This window comes from Pipistrellus hanaki (genome assembly GCF_964339955.1).
Source record: "Pipistrellus hanaki genome assembly, chromosome: 1".
Taxonomy (NCBI): domain Eukaryota; kingdom Metazoa; phylum Chordata; class Mammalia; order Chiroptera; family Vespertilionidae; genus Pipistrellus; species Pipistrellus hanaki.
This window is the reverse complement of record NC_140503.1, coordinates 87,125,590-87,142,051: the sequence shown is the minus strand read 5'-3', so window position 1 is coordinate 87,142,051 and position 16,462 is coordinate 87,125,590. Positions and strand designations below refer to the sequence as shown.

Sequence of the window (16,462 nt, the reverse complement as noted above, 5' to 3'; positions counted from 1 at the left end):
AGTTTAAGCTTTGATAAAGGTTAGGGGGCCATGATGAGGTAGGTGGAAAATGGAAACAACTGATTTTCCAGGTTGGGTATGGAATAGGATGAATGGAGGGCTGAAGATGCAACCTGGGGAATCATTGACATTTGAAGGAAGAGGAGTGGGTGGAGATGGAGAGAAAATGCTGGAAAGAGAGAACTATGTCATAGAACCAAGAAGGAGAGTTTTAGGAAGGAGACCAAGACTTTGAGATGCCACACAAAAGACTAATAGGATGAGCACAAGAAAATGCCATTGGAACGAGCAGCTGGGAAATCCTACCCCACAGGGCCCCAGATTTCCTGATTCCAGTCAAATGGTGGAGGTGGCAGAGAGAGGGGCCTGGGCCAGTGGAGCCAGCCGCTCACAGGCTGCCATTTTCATTTACAAATGCAATTCAGTCTGGCCGGAGGCTCTAAGTATTGAGTTTTAGATGCACAGTGCTTGTATTTCAGATGATAGAGTGCCACTTGCTTTGACCTCTTTGTATTTTAAAACTTTGTAATTCTCTGTCCCAGTTTATGTACCCAGGGAATTTATTTCTTTGGGTTGTCTGAGGTTTTATGGGCTCTCAAATCATTTTTCTTGCTGTCTTCCTGCCACCAGTCTCCTCTCAGTCTGCCTCCAGCTCCCTATCTCTTCCACCTCCCACAGAAACACGCTGACATCATTTTATCATGTAATAGCATTGGACGTGCCCAGATTCTTCATTCATGAGTTTCTGTTTCTGATACTTTTAATTAGCTTTCCTGGAACAGGGAAGTGTCTTCTGGTGGTTCCTATTTATTGAGAGAACAATAAGATTTTATGCTAATCTATGTCCCCTAGGCAGGCCAGAGAGCTTTGTCTTTGGAAAGCCTGAAGAAGGTAAATGAACCTTAGGTTTGGCTAAAGGAGAAGCGGGTGGATTTACACACTCGGGGAGGATGGCAGCTCCCCCAAATGCAGAGCCCCCCGAATTTAGCATGTGAGCCAGGCCCCCAGCCAGCAGTGCACATTGGTCCAGCTCAGTGTATTGAAAAGGACCTCACGGGTTATGAAACCTCAATATGCTTCTCTGTCCATTACTACCTGTGCTACTGAGCCTCGGCGTCTGCATCTGTGTAATGGAGGTGATGGTTAACTTCTGCGCACTTCTTGAGGTTGTTGAATTGAATTAGTCGATATATCCCAAGGCCCTGTAAATATCTAGTGGTACACAATATCTGGTGCCCTACAATTATTCATAGATTTTCTTTCTCCTGTAGGGAGGTAATGAGTAAAAGGTTTTATCAGATTTTTCCAATGTGTCTATCTCAGGTAAGGCCATTCATTAGAACCAGGCAGACTTTTTATTTATTTTTATTTTTTACTAGAGGCCCAGTGCATTCATGCACTGAGGGGGTTCCTTTGCCTGGCCTGCGGGAATCAGTGGACCTCTGCACCACAGCCCAGCCTTACCCGCCAGCTCACTGGGCTCCAGCCGGTTGTTTGCATTGATCCCGCACAGTACAAAATAGTGCTTGGAGCAGCAGGCTGCTGGGGAGCAGCCCGAGCCCTGGCTGGATGCCTCGCTGCTCTGGTTCATCCTGGCCCTACTGAGCCTGCCGCTGCTGCAGCTTGGGCACACAGGGGAAGTGTCTGCAGTACAGGCTGGTGCAGCTGCGCTCCCTAGGTGCCAGCCATGAGTCCCGTGTCTGGTGCCCGTCTGTCAACTGAGCAGTGCTCCCACTGTGGGAGCACACTGACCACCAGGGAACAGCTCCTGCATTGAGTATTTGCCCCCTGTTAATCACTGTGTGTCATAGCTACTGGCCAGTGGTCCAGTTGCTTAGGCATTTATATATATAGTTAAAATATGTATAAATAACATAAAATGTACATAAAATGTACATAAAATGTACAATTTTAGCCATATTTGAGTGTACAGTTTAGTGGCATTGAGTGCATTCACATTGTTATGTAAGCATCACCACTATCTACCTCTAAAACTTTTTTATCTTCTAAACAGACTCAGTACCCATTAAACAATAACTACCCCTTTCCCCTTCTCCAGCCCCTGGCAACCAGTGTTCTACTTTCTGTCTATGAATTTGAGTATGCTAGGTACCTCATATATGTGGGGTTAAACACTATTTGTTCTTTCAATTCTGGCCTTATATTTAATTTGGTATTAGGCCTTCAAGGTTCATTCATGTTGTAACCTGTGTCAGAATTTCATTTTTTTTTTTTTTTTTTTTATGGCTGAGTACTATATGGCATGTTTATACCACATTCGTTTGAGCCCAGCTTTCAATTTTGTTGGGTTATACCCCAAAGTGGAATTGCAAGCTGACTTTCAGTCTGAGATGAAGGGACTGTATAATCTTGGCTTTGTGACCCTACTCAGTACCTGTTGATAGAGACTACCAGAGTCACGAGGGGCACCCTGGTCTTCTGGGGCATGCCCTGTGCCCTTTCACAGGTGCCTCACTATCAAACCCCCAGATACTTAGCTCATGAAGCCCTTTCTTGGTCTATACCCATTGTCCAGCCTTCACCATGGGATTGCAGATGGTCCATCCCTCCTGAAGTAAAAGACAAAGGTAGAGAAACTTGTGATCCAGGAGCTGCCTTACTTTGACCTCAGCTTCCTGCAGCAGCAATCAGCAGTGGATCTGATGGAGATCTCTAGTCCCCTCCCATAATGTCATGGTCAAGGTGTAGATTCACACAGAAACCTCACATCCCACTCAGAGAAAGAATGATCCACAGAACAAGGAAGCACTTTCCCCTATGTGCTCCTGATAGCCACAGCTAAACACAGGACTCCTCTGTTAGCCTGCCGTGTAGTCTGTTACTGCTGCTGGTGGAAATCATGTTTTTTCACGGGATTATGATGAAAGCATTCCATGCATATGGGAGATTGTGACATGGTAGGATTTATTTAGGTGGAAATAGAAGGCTGGCTGTCCCTAGTTTTTCAATGTTCCATCTCCATCCATCCTGCCATAGAAAAAATTCCAATCTTGTTTCCATCAAGGCCCAAACAAAGGCCAGTGTCCACAGTTTATGTGTCATGTGAAAGCTGAGTCCTTTGGAGCCTGTGTGGTCAGCCATGGGCCCCAGGTGGCTGGTAAAACTGCATGGCTGCTATGGAGAGAACTCAGAAAGGAACAGGGCAAGCAAGTATTACTGGGAGGAAGAGGGAGAGAGAGAAGGAGAGAGGGAGAGAGGGAGAGAGAGGAAGGCTTTGTTAGCTGGGATTGTATTATTTTGGGCTTGGGAAGGACAAGGCTCTTTTCATACTAATCAGTCAACTCCCAAGCTTTTGTGGGCTTCTGATGGATCTGCCTCCTAACCATTCTATTCTTCCCAGACTGGGCTGACAGCCTCTATGGTCACTATCTTGGCTCCTGTTGCTCATGCCTCACAGGAGGCCCCTCCTGCACCATCTTGACTTGTACTGCACATGTGATTACCCTCCCTCCCCCCTGATCCCCTGACATCTGGAGGGTGTGCTGCTCCCTGTATGGGGAAAGGGAGGGATATTAATTCCCTTGGTGGGGCAATGCTACTACCAAGTTATAGTTCCCTGATTAAACAGGCTTATTCTCTCTGGTTGATTATGCTTAATATTGTCTAATTCCCTTTGCTACCATTCTTTATTAATATTTCACCACCTAGCTAACATTACCATTCACACAGATCCTGAAGAGGGAGAGCGTGGGTGGATACAGAGTGGGGTCTGCCAGCCGTGGTCTGTCAGAGCTCTGGCAGCTAAGGGTTGCCACTGCTAAAGGGCTCCTTTACCTTCTGGAAAATGGACGTAGTAAGTACAGAAGACTTAGGAGAGAAACCATTATGGTGTCAGCAGCATCAGGGACCTGAGTAGCCAATAGAGAAACTGAGAATGAATGCATGGATTCCTCACCCATGTTTTAGGATCCCTCACATGGTTTTAGGTCTGTCATCACTGATCTTTCTTTTCTCCAGCATAGTTCTTATCTTGCCTCCTGGAGGATAGCAAGAGAGAGCATGTATGTAGTTGTCTACAGTTTCTTCCAGCTTAGAAACCACACTCACTTGAGATGAATCCATCTGGGGGTCTGTTCCTGAGACAGAAGCCAGGGGAGGGACAATCCTTGGGTTGTGGGGAGAGTCGGGGGAGGATGGAGAGGTTCCTGAAATTGTATGAATTGGTCTTTTTGGGCAAAAGTCATTGGCAGTGACTAAATGTTCCTGGGGATGTACTATTCCATATATCACTCTGTGATAACTCTGTTGTGGGTTTTCATGTATTTATATTTCATAGTTGCTCTTCTGGCTGGTTCCATGTGAGGCATAGGGTACTGTGAGGGGAGAATCCCACTTTGCAGATTATTTGCGGATTTGGGTGGAATGCCTTAGTTCTGACATTTTCCACTTGGTTCTATTGTGGAATGCCTATCCTCTGCCCCTCAGGTTATGAAATTAGATACAGACCTTGAAGATGGACGGACTTCTCTCGTGGGAGTTAATGTTCCAGTAGGAACGCTGTTCCAAACAGTTAATTGTACTAAGTGAGCAAATTCCTCTCACTGGAAAGGATTTTAAAAATATCTACTTATCTTCCTTTGACAGATGCATATCCTTTCAGTTGGGGAAGGAGAGAGAGACAAAAGTGCGTTCTCTTTGCTTAGCATCTCTTTGATGTTGACTGAAGAACAAAGGCCCCCTAGGCATGGGTGCTAGGATGACATTGGTCCTTCCAGTGGTTTCTTTTGATGTAGGAGGGGTTGTCCCTCATCATAACTGTGTAGAAGCTGAGTTTGTTGTCTCTCTGAGGATATAAAAGAAATTCCAGGCATAGAGAATGACTCAGAGGCTTGTGGTTTTCCTTGACCCATGAGCACAGGTCCACATTACTGAGATCTGGAGTGAATACTGGGGGACTCATTGGGATGTTCTGCCCCCCAGCCTAAGAGCAGCCTCCAGGCACTGCCTGCTGGCAAATACAAGGGCGGGAGTGGGGGACTAGGCTGCCAGGGAGGCACTGGCTCCGGGGTTCACTGACCACAGGGTACCTCTCCTGAGAAATGGCTGTCTGGCCTCAAGTCTTGGTCATGTTTTCAACTTGTTGCTCTACCCTTGCAGAGTTAAATTTATATTTTCAGGCAGGAAAGTCTATCTTATGGAGAGCAGCTACAGTGTTTGGACAGGTTCAAGTTTTGGACTGATGAGAGGGCACAATCCTCTCATGGCCATGTGCAAATCCCAGGTTGGAGGGTTCTTTTTAGCCAACAGCTATAGTTGTAAGCTTGAACCTATGGTTCAAACATGTGGTCCCATGTGCCTGAGTAATGAGGGTTTGATAGAGTTCGGGTGCATGTGATTGAGTAGGATCAAAACCCACGAGAATGTTGTAAACATCTTGATCACGCCCTTATTTTGCCTCGTGGAATCTGGCCAAAAAATAAAGATATGGCTTGTAGTCCATGGTGCTGTCGCTAGTTCTCCATCAGAGAGGCTCTCAATCAGAGAGGACAGCATTCCACTGAGACCCAGCTTTCATTCTCTTGTCTGTCTTTTCTTACTCCTTCACCGCCCCCACTCAGGTTCACCCTTGGCCATGCTGGTGTGTCACACTATCTCACTCAGGGTATCATTTGTGTCTTTGGTTAGTTGATTTAATAAAGAAACAAGATGCTTATTGAGGACTTGCATGGCACTCCCTACCAATTAATTAACCCCAAGGTGATAACATGTGTGGCATTAACTCACACTTGAATCACATGCTTATCCGTCTGCAAGAATTTAATAAATGTTTGTGAAGTTCTCTGAAATTTTCTTGGGATAGAAGGGCCGGAGAGGAATCTAGAAATTTTGTTATGACTTCTGATCTACTTGGTTGTGGGAGTGCCGATAGCTTCAGATGGACACCATCTTTCTCTGTAGGAATCTTGCTGGAAGCTTCTCTGTTTGCTTCCAAGTCGCTGCTACTTGATGTTCTGCAGGGTAGCAGGGGGAACCGGGAGGCAGCCAAACCCATGTGGACATCCACGTGTCCCTTTGCATGAGGGCCTGTGTGTGTGTACTTCTTTGCATAAGAAGCTTGGTCGGGAGGATGCTGGGTAATGAAGGATTTCAATGCTGGTGGTCATCTGCGTCACTGTTATTCCTCAAACTTTGACAGTGGGATTAGAGGAGCCTTTGGAACTCCTAAGTCCTGAATCTAAACCACTCTTTTTCTCCCTCTTTCTTCACAGCGGAGCATTTTCTGAAGTGGTTTTAGCTGAAGAGAAAGCAACTGGAAAGCTCTTTGCGGTGAAGTGCATTCCAAAGAAGGCGCTGAAGGGCAAAGAAAGCAGCATAGAGAATGAGATAGCCGTTCTCAGAAAGTAAGTCCAGGAGGCATGCCTTCTTCTCCGGCTGCCGTGGGATTATCTACCCCTAATTCAAGGAGGGAAGAGGCTGTGGGTGCTGGCCTCCCAGAGTTCAAAGTGGGCGACAGACCTGGCTGCAGGGAGAGGTGGGCTCTGTCAGTGACGACTGAGGCTGACATAGTGCTTTCTTTCAGGGACATTTTCAATTGTACATTGTATGTCTTAGATCATTTGCAGCAGTCATTTGCGGTGGCTGTTTTTTTCCTAAGATCACAACAGTCAAATAAACTTGGTTTTGAACTGAGACCCTGACACTCACTCGGGCCAGTTACTGAGCTCTGAGCCTCCTCTGTGAAAGGAAGTTGATAACATCTTCCTACATGTGGTTCAGGATGAAGTGAGATGGTGCTTCACAAATGTTTGTAAAGCACTTCCAATAGCACCTGCTACATAGTAAGTGCTCAGTAAAGGGTAGCTGCCACCACCAGTGTTATCATTATTATTGTTGTTGCTTTATCCTAGATAATAAAAGGCTAATATGCAAATGACTGAATGGTGGAATGACTAGTCACTATGATATACACTGACTACCAGGGGGCAGACACTCAGTGCAGGAGCTGCTCTCTGGTGGTCAGTGTGCTCCCACAGGGGGAGCACTGCTCTGCCAGAAGCCAGGCTCATGACTGGCGAGCACAGCAGCAGTGGTGGGAGCCTCTCCTGCCTCCATGGCAATGCTAGGATGTCCAACCAACCTCTTAGATGCACTAAGCCATTAATTGGACATCCTCCCAAGGCTCCTGGACTGATAGAGGGCGCAGGCCAGGCTGAGGGGCACCCACCCAAGTGCATGAATTTCGTGCACTGGGCCTCTAGTTTTATAATAAGGAGATGAAACTCAGAGATTAATTTGTTGAGTGCCTTGCAGAGCCTGGAATGCCAACCCCACCAGTGTTATTTCCACACTCTTTCATGGGTCTTCCACTTTCTGCCACACACATGGCACCCAGAAAGTTCCACACAGTTTACTATTGAAGTGCTTCACCTCTTCGTTGAGTTTCACTTTTGCTCACCATGTGGACTAGAACCAAATCAAGATCTCACCTTTAGTATAATGGCAAATACAAAACCATCCCAAAGCAATTGGACCCGCCCAAAAGATGACTTTCACTTTTGTGGTATCAATTCATCAGGATCAAGCTGTTCTGTGTCTCACAAAGGTTGAGGGAAAAAACCCTTACTTGCTTTTGCCTATTTGGAGTGTATCTGAGCACTGTGCTATGAAATTTTAAATAACTTCTATTAATAAAAGATGTTAGAAATATCCTTGAAATTTTTGGGGTTTGGAACCAGCATCAAGCAAGAATCCTGTCCAGATAGGCAAAACAGAACGGGAACAAGCCTTGTAGGGCTTTAACACAACATGTCACAACCACACATTCTTCCTGAATAAGCCACCCTCCACCTCTGTCTCAGAGACCAGCAGTGCCCTTTGCTGCCATCAGTACAAACCCAGTGCCACCGAGGTGGCTAGGAGAGATCGTTCTGTTCTGTATCATGTGTGATGTGTGTTCCGGAACAGATGGGTCTGAATAGCTCTTTAGTTAAGGGTTTTCACTTATTTCTTTGTTGTTTGGATGGTTTCTAGGTTTCCTGGATTGTCTATTAGGGACTGGAAGAGTTTCATATTGTCCTGTGGAGGATTGCATGAAATGACTCCATGGAATAGAATTGGGGAAAACAAATAACGTTAGCATCAAGCAGAACACTTTGTTAATGAAACATTTATTTAAATTGCTCATTTTCCAATATGAAAGCAGCACTTGGAGAAGAGGGTGTTTGCTAGGTATTAAGTTGCTGCCACATTGCAGAAATTCTAGGTGGGCCCAGAGCCTTCTAGAGGCTCTGTTTTGGGAATTGGGGCTGCTTGCTGCGGGATCAAGGATGCTGCTTTGTTTTTATGTGACTCCCTCATTGGCGTAGAAGCCACTCATCCAGGAAGTCAGTATTCATCCCCAGGGTTCTTTTTCATCTACATGGGCAGGGGATGTGGAGGTAGACTTCATATGTTGTGTTGGTTTATGCCACAGTCATTCTGCTTTAATCAGTGCCTCCACCCTGTACCTCGCTTAGATATTCACCACTGCCAGGGAGGCGGCGCTTGAAGCAGCAAAGACTCGGGACTGGGAGTACCTCACTTGGGTAGTTTCACACTATCAGCTTTTGGAATATCTTGAAACATGAACTTTCTTTCAGGAATACAGAACAAATACATCGTTTCTGAGGGGATATAGAAGGTGATACCTTGCCTGGACTGATTTGTTTATTTAATTTTTTGGCCTCTACAAATGACTCACTCATGGAAGAAGTTCCATATTGTAAACAGCTGAAAGCAAAGAATCTGAGCTGTAAAGAATCTGAGATGTTAGAATGCTGGCATTCAAACATTCAGTCAGTTAACCAACATTTATTACATTCCTGTGCATCAGCAGCCATGCTAGGCACTGAGGTTTTAGAGATAAGATACAATTCTTGCTCTCCAGGGACTCACAGTTGCTACTAAGTAAGTGTGATATCTTAGATGCTGCGAGAGACCAAGAGACGTTTGATCAGGGGCTCAAGGCAGGGCTGCTCAGTTTTTAATTTGAGGTATGAGAATATTTTGGAGAGAGCAGAAAGGCAGAGGGACATTCCATCAGAGGGAATGGCCCAAACAGAGGAAAGGAGATGAGAGGCAGGCTGGTGTGCTGGGAACTCCAAGTAGCTAGCTCACCAGACTGGAGCAGAGGCTCAGCATGAGGCACAGGAGACCTGAGGTTGGAGAGATGAGACTGTGGGGGGTTGTATACCCTGCTTGGACCTTAAATGTCATTGTGTAGACAGTAGGGAGCCAGTGTAAGGTTTTAATGAGAGGGCAATGTGATCAGTATTGTTTCACAAAGATTGCTGTGGCAGAACATAAAAGGATGGATTGGAGGGGGCAAGACTCAATACAGAGGGGGCAGTTAGGAGGCCACTGGAGGATTCTGGGAAGCAGCACATTTAAATAGGAGCTATGGGTTGGGATAGAAGAGACAAATATGAATGTGTGCACAAAACTGAATTGGTAGGACTTAGGGATTTGGAAGGAGGCAGTTGACGGGAGGTAGGCTTCTAGAATAACTATTAGGTTTCTGATGGAATAAATAGGGTTCCAGAGACCCAGTTTGTTGTACATTCTGCCATATGCCCTGGTCATTTGCATATTTCCATACTATTTTTCATCTGAGAGACTGCTTGCTCTCCTAAGTGCTGAATTTATTGCAGGATGAGAGATTTATGTATTTCACTGGGTTAAAGTAATGTAGCTAATATATCCCTTAAGGAGGTCTTTATACTTGTTCTGAAAATAGTTCTAAAATGAATCTTCTTGATAAGCAGATACTAAACCCAGCTCAGAGGGAATCAAGAGTGGCAGCATGGTAGCGAGCAGGTGCTGTGTGCAGAGAGCTGCTGCCTGGCTGGCACTCAAGGGCAAGATCTGTGCATTTCCACACAAGCATTCCCCAGTTCGCTCTGGTCCCAGGAATGGAGTATGGTATGCGTTAGGGACTGTCACATTATCAGTGTCATATTCCCTCGTTAAGTTACAACGCTTATCGTTTCTGTGCTGTTATTTACTTAGAGGGCAGACACTATCCAAATCAATTTCCAAGGCAACACATATAGCGTTTTTGTGTCTGCATTAAGTGAGAGGTGGAGAGAGAAGGCAATGCATAAAGCTGGAGAATGGGAGATGAGAGAAGTAACACGAATGAATCTAGAGTAGCTGTTTTCCTAATAGTTGGGGTAACTGAGGCTCAGACTAGTTAAAGAGGCACTGTCTGCATGAAGCATAGCACCCAAATTCAACAGACTGTTCTTATGGTCACCTGCTAGGCTGCAGAGATGATCTTACTCAGGAAAGGGGCCTGCTTTTCAGTTGTGTGCTCTCCTCCATCTGGGCACACAGGGGCACCTCAGTGGATGGTCACTGCCTCTTTCTGTCTACATCGGCCCTTAGTGCATATTAAAACCATCTGGGATGCTTTTTGGGACATTCTGATGCCCAGGCCCCATCCTAGACTGATAGGAAATTTTGCAAAGCAACCCTTCCACCACACTGGATAGCTCTGTACAACCCTGGTCTCACCTCCCAGGGCTGAAGCTGCCCTTCAGTGTCCAGGAGTGTGGGAAGACATGGACACACAAACACACCACACATGTTTCCTTCAGATGGGAACTTCCCGTCATAGAGGGGGTTGGCTGGATCCAACCATCCCATCAGAGGGAGCAGCACCAGCCACTGGCTGGGTCACGGCTCTCAGAGGCCGTGCTGGGGTTGATCTAGTCAGCACGAGTAAGTGCTGAGCCCACTGTCAGAAGGGGGTCAGAGCTGCCGAAGGTGGCTGAATCCAAAGCCCAGGTTGCGTGTGGCCATGGTCATCACAGACGGCAGGAAGTGTGGTGGGGCTGGGCCTTCTGGAGGGAGAATGGATCGAGCACCTCACCCAGGCGAGAGCAGGACTCTGGGGGCCTAGCGTTTCTTGCCGTGGTACCTTGGCTCTCTGGTTCTTAGACCAGACGTGCTTCTCTCCGTGCAGACCAGCTGGAGGGAAGGCAGCTTTCGCACCCAAAGGAGAGGACAGCCATTTGTATTAAGTTAACAGCCTTCAGAGAAAGACTTCTCTGTAGATTAACTCATTTAAATCTGGCTTGCTTCAGCTCCCTCAGCTTTGTTCTGATGGCAGCCTGGCCTCATTCACTTGTTGAAATCACTGCCAAGTACCAGCTTTTTGTGTGTGTTAGAGAAACATACGTTTCAATAGAAATTCATCAGTTCAGGTGAACAAAACCGCTTTTCAACGGCTGGAAAGGGCTGAGCTGGTAAAGCGGATACTTGAGTTTCTCAGGCATCAGTTCAGCTTCCGAATGCGTGATCTGCCCTGCCTGGGAGATGGCACTCCAACACAGAGACCTTTTGTCTTGAAAGCTAGTTTTGGAATTAAGGACAGAGCAGGAAATGCGAAGAGTAACGATGGAAGGCCATAAATAACAAATAGGGAGGCATATTTTACTGTCCTAGAACCCTGGCTACAAGTTTCCTTCCTTTTGAGAAAAAAACCCCATGCAATTCAAGTAAGACTGGGCTGAGAGATGCAGTAACTTATCTGATCGGTTACTGTTGTCACCGTGCATAGAGCTTGTAAGCAAACCTGTTCAAACTGGGCTCTACTGTGAAAGCCTTGAATCACAGAGAAAGGCCAGCACACCCTCCCTCAGGGAGACCTGGCCTCAGAGTCTTCCTTATTTGGTGTGCCTCCTCCTCGGTAGCCCCCTGCCTCTAATTCTGGGGGCCTGTGGATCTGACTCCCAAGTAAGGAGCCTCTCCCTTCCAGGCAGACAGTAAACTCAACTATATTCAGCTCACTGTTCGGTGGTACTGTTTATTTCATCCTAACGGTGTGCGGGATGGAAGAAAGGAAGTTGGTCTGATGCCAGCCCAGCTTTGCAGCCAGAGAGGCTACACTGGGGACTTCCAGGAGACTCCCTGTGGTGCTTTGTCCACAATGGATAATCCAGGAATATTTTAAATTTGATTTGAGACTCTGAATCAGTGCATTTTTATTCGTTTAATCAATTGCTTGGGCATTGCTTACAGAGCTCCAGGAAAGGGAGGAAAATAAACTTGGTGCCATCCCTTCCTACAAAATGGGGATGTTCAAATTATCCAGAGCAGGCATGTGGGTTATCTGTCCGGTGACCACGAATCTCTGGAGCATCTGTGGTAAGTCTCCCTGTGTCAGTCCTGCCTCCCACAACATGATAGAAATGAGAATGTAAATGCATGTGTGATGTTGACCCTCTTGACCTTCACTGCAAAAAGTCACCTTCTCGATGGAATGCAAACTCCTTTCTAATAAGCCCCTGCCTTGTGATTTTGTTGTCTCGTGTTCACTTCCCTTCTCCGATACCCCATGTTTTAGTTTTGTTCCTGCAAAAGGAACAATTGATTCCTGAGCAGATGATTCAGGCCTGCTTCAACAGGCTCGGCCTCAGTTTGAGATGCCCCCTCTGTCAGGATTCCCCTCTTGATTGTCCCTGCCTGGGTGAGACCCCATAGCAGCAAGTTTCCCTCTGCCCCTCCTGACTCTGTGCGAGGTCTACTTCCTGAGACTATGGGTTTCCTGAATCCAGTCCTGAAGGCACAGTGGTGAGGATGGATGCCAGGGGTGGGCGAGGGGACCAAGTGGTCCTAAGGAGGTGAGAAGCACTGGGCTTGGGCACACTTTTGAATAAGCAAAGAGATGTTAGGGTAAAGAAGAAATCCATGCTGACTTCCTGTTCTCTCTGGGACTCAGGGAATGGCGGGTCCATCGCCAGTTTGGGGTATTCTAGAAGAGGAGGCATGTGTGAGGGAACAACGATTCTTCCATGGCAACAGAGCGGACTTGAGTCTAGTGTGGCTGTTCCTGCCACCTTTTATGCTATATATATATACCTCTGTAGATAGGGTAGTTGAAGAAACAGTGTTTCATCACACTTCTAGAAAGAGTGCCAGCCATTTGCATGCTTACTAGTATTTCCATGTGCTATCTCTCTGTCTCCTAATCTGCCTACGAGTTTGGGAGTTCAACCGTCATGTGGATTAGCTGGTAGTTTAAATTCCTCTAATAATATATCTTGGCAAATGTTTTCCCCTTCTATAAACATAGCTAGCTAATGATTTATACAAATTCCACTTAAATGATTCCAGCAAAAACTTATATCTATCTTACAGCCTAATATTCCTAAAAAATCAGAATAGCTTAGATTGGAGGATCACACATGAAAGATTAAGAACAGAGAGTCCTGACTAAGCTGGCAAATACAGAAGAAGAAATAAATATTTAAAATAAATAGGTAAATATAAATGTTTCTGCTTCTTCTCTGTTAAACTCAGGTTGTGCCAATTCTAATTTCTACATGGTTTTGGCATTATTTATATGGGTAGATAAATGATTCCAGTGAAATTTTACCTATGACTCATCTAGTTTAAACTATGTAATTTGATGAATTAATTTTATTTTACAAACTGGAAGTCCAGGGTTATCATTTGGGTGGTTTAAACAGTTACCATTTTAAAGCTGTATAACTGACCCTCCCTCCCCCCCCCCCCCCGAAAGTCAGTTTAAAATTGAGGCCAAAATCTTAGGTGACTGGTCTGAAGTTTTTAGAAAATATACAATTAAAAGAATCATTTCTAAAATAGCAGTTGCATGGAATTTGATAAATGGGACTTATTTTTAGCCATTTTTCTTTCATGAATATTTTAAAATTTGTGTTGACTATATGATTCAGACCTGAGGTAGGTATCACTGAGGAATGCAAATACATATAAATATATTTATAAACAAATACAGTCGTGTGATAGATGTGTGTTCATTCTTTAAAGGTTACAGAACTGATGTGCTAAATGTACACATTCGTATGTGCATATATTATACACATATTTTAAATACATTTCAGTTTTTTTAGATCTTTCCAATGAAGATCAAAAATTATTTTTTTGCTTAATTTACTAAATATGTCCTCACATTGTCAAAAATCTGCTAATTACCCTTATAAATAAGATAAGAAGGCATATGAAAAACCTTTAGAGCATTCATGTTAGGGGCTATGCAAATGTTAGTCATTGCCACTCTCATCACACTCTCTCTGTGGGAGAGGTAGGAACAGAAACTGGTCTCTATTGTATGGAAGAAGAAACTGAAGAATAGACTGTGTTGTTCAGGTGAGTGATGGAGAGAGCTTCTCACTTGCAGAGAATTCTCATTCCGTTAGGGTGCCCAGCCTCCCTCCCATTATAAAACATTGTGGGAACTTTGGACAATCTTAGAACAATGATAGGAATCCAAAGCCATATGGTTCCCAATGAATAGTAAGAGATAGATGTCAGTAGATATTAATAGATTAACTGAAATAGCTGTCAATTAGGTAAATTGATAGACATAATGCTAAAATCATAATTCAGTCTCTTGCCCCAACTTAGTCACCAGAAATCTACAGCGATTTTTATCTGTCCTTTCAGATTTTAAGTACAGATACTGTCACTGGGACTTCTGCAAACATGCTTTATTAATCTTCACAGTAAAGCTTTGGAGTGGATATTATTTTCCACACTAGAGGTCCAGTGCACAAATTCATGCACCTTGAAAGGAAGTGGGGGATGCAAGGCTGTGGTGGGCACAGGGGTGGGTCTTGGCCCATCCTCCTTGCCACTGTCTGACCCCTCCTCCTCTGCTCTTGGTCCCCAGTCTGCCAGCAGCCCCACTTCTGCTGCCACTGTTTCCATGTGCTGACCTCATTGGCCCTACTTGCACCCACTGATGGCATGGAGTGATTGGAGCCAGCAGCAGAGGATATGACCGGACCAGTGCCATCAGCAGGTGCAAGTGGTGGCTGCTGCTCTGATCTCCCTTCAGGAGCAGGGGGAGGTGGAGAAGCCCTGAGGGATAATCGGGGCTGGCAGCCACTGCTCACACCCACTGACAACACTGAGCAATTGGGACCCACACTGGGCACTGGCAGTGGGTACGAGTGCTGCGCGGGACCATAGTGTGCGGGAGCAAAGAATTTTTAGTAACCACCAGAGGCTTTCCCCAATGACAGCGACTGGCACCTCACCTTGGTCTGTTGCCCCTGCTCACCTGCTTCACCATCTGGCTGCAGCTGACGCCTGCCATGTTCTGCATGTGCCCCCTGGTGGTCAGCGCATGTCATAGCAACTGGTTGTTCGGTTGTTTGGTTGTCCTGCTGTTTGGTCTATTTGCATTATATATATATATATATATATATATATATATATATATATATATATATATATTTAACAGATGAGGAACTGTGACTTAAGTAAGATATCTTCAAAGGCCACATAAGTAGTAACAGGTAGAGCAGGAAGTCAGAGCCAGGCCTGTCTTTTCTATATGATGTGTTTCTTCTGATGCCCCCATGTTGTCTCGTTAAGAGAGAGCCACGAATATTGATGTGTGCAAAGCCCACTGCATGTCGGGGTGCTCATTAATGATAAAAGTTCAACCTAATTGTCTGTTGTATGATGTCCTTAGAGAGGCAGAGTAAAATAGTGGTGATGACCTGAGAACTAGCCAGCCTAAGTTTTCATCTGACTCACCCACCTACTGGCCTGGACCTCCCTCTGTGGCCACTGGCTGGGTGCCTGGGCCTCCCTCTTTGGGGTGATTGTGAGGTGATGGCGGGGGGGAGGCGGGGATCCACCAATCACATTGCACTTGCCTTGGCTGGCCTGGCGCCAATGCGTGTCATAGTGTGGTCCTGCAGAGGGTTGTTTTGCTGTTCAGTTCAGTCGATTTGCATATTACGCTTTTATTATTATAATTACATGTACCAGGGACATCTTGTCAGACTTCCTGGAAGTCAGTCACACAAGTATTGCATCCTTGTAGGGTGCCCTATTGGGGCCCAAGGAAGCCCTGCAGGCAGAGTGTACAGTGCCAGCAGCAGTGAGGTGGCTGGCCTTCATCCAGGGGTGAGAGAGCCAGGGATAATACCCAGTGTAGCTGCAGGGTTGTCAATAATGTTTTTCCTTGCTAAAAAAAAAACAAAAACAAAAAAACTATGACAACTTCTGCTCTTCTAGTCTGTCTTACTGTCTACATCCCTAACATTAGAGTCCCAGAGCATTAGACCAGGAGCTTAGGGATCTGGGTCCAGCTCTCTTGACTTGCAGATGAAGAAACAGGTGCAGAGAGGTTAAGTAACTGGCCCAAGGCCGCAGAACTAGCTGTGGCCTACATGCAGTCAGAACCATGGTTCCTGGCCTCCAGATTCAGGATTTTGTCCACATAACCAGATTGGCTTTCTTGCACAGTTCCCGCAGGAGAATGCAAGAAAATTACTCTTCCGTGTGTGGCAGGGAGAAAAGCTCTGCCTGGTAGCTTGGCCAGATTCCAGGATGGGATAGCGAGTCTGGTTTCTGAAATTCCCCTGGTGTTTTCAATTAGTTATGCTGCTCTTCCCCCCTTCATTCTGCGGATGTAGGGTTGCTGCGGGCTGTGATTGCTATCGTGTCTCTAGTTCTT

At 45.7% G+C, this 16,462-nt stretch overlaps 1 protein-coding gene across 2 annotated transcripts in view; it reads left to right on the top strand.

Moving 5' to 3' along the window:
- CAMK1D (calcium/calmodulin dependent protein kinase ID) overlaps positions 1 to 16,462 on the top strand; it is a 351,213-nt gene that overhangs the window by 134,678 nt on the left and 200,073 nt on the right. For both annotated transcript variants that reach the window (XM_084876232.1, XM_084876231.1), the window contains exon 2: positions 6,231 to 6,362. In XM_084876232.1, the coding sequence (XP_084732358.1) occupies positions 6,231 to 6,362 (132 nt within the window). The remainder of the gene's footprint in view (positions 1 to 6,230; positions 6,363 to 16,462) is intronic.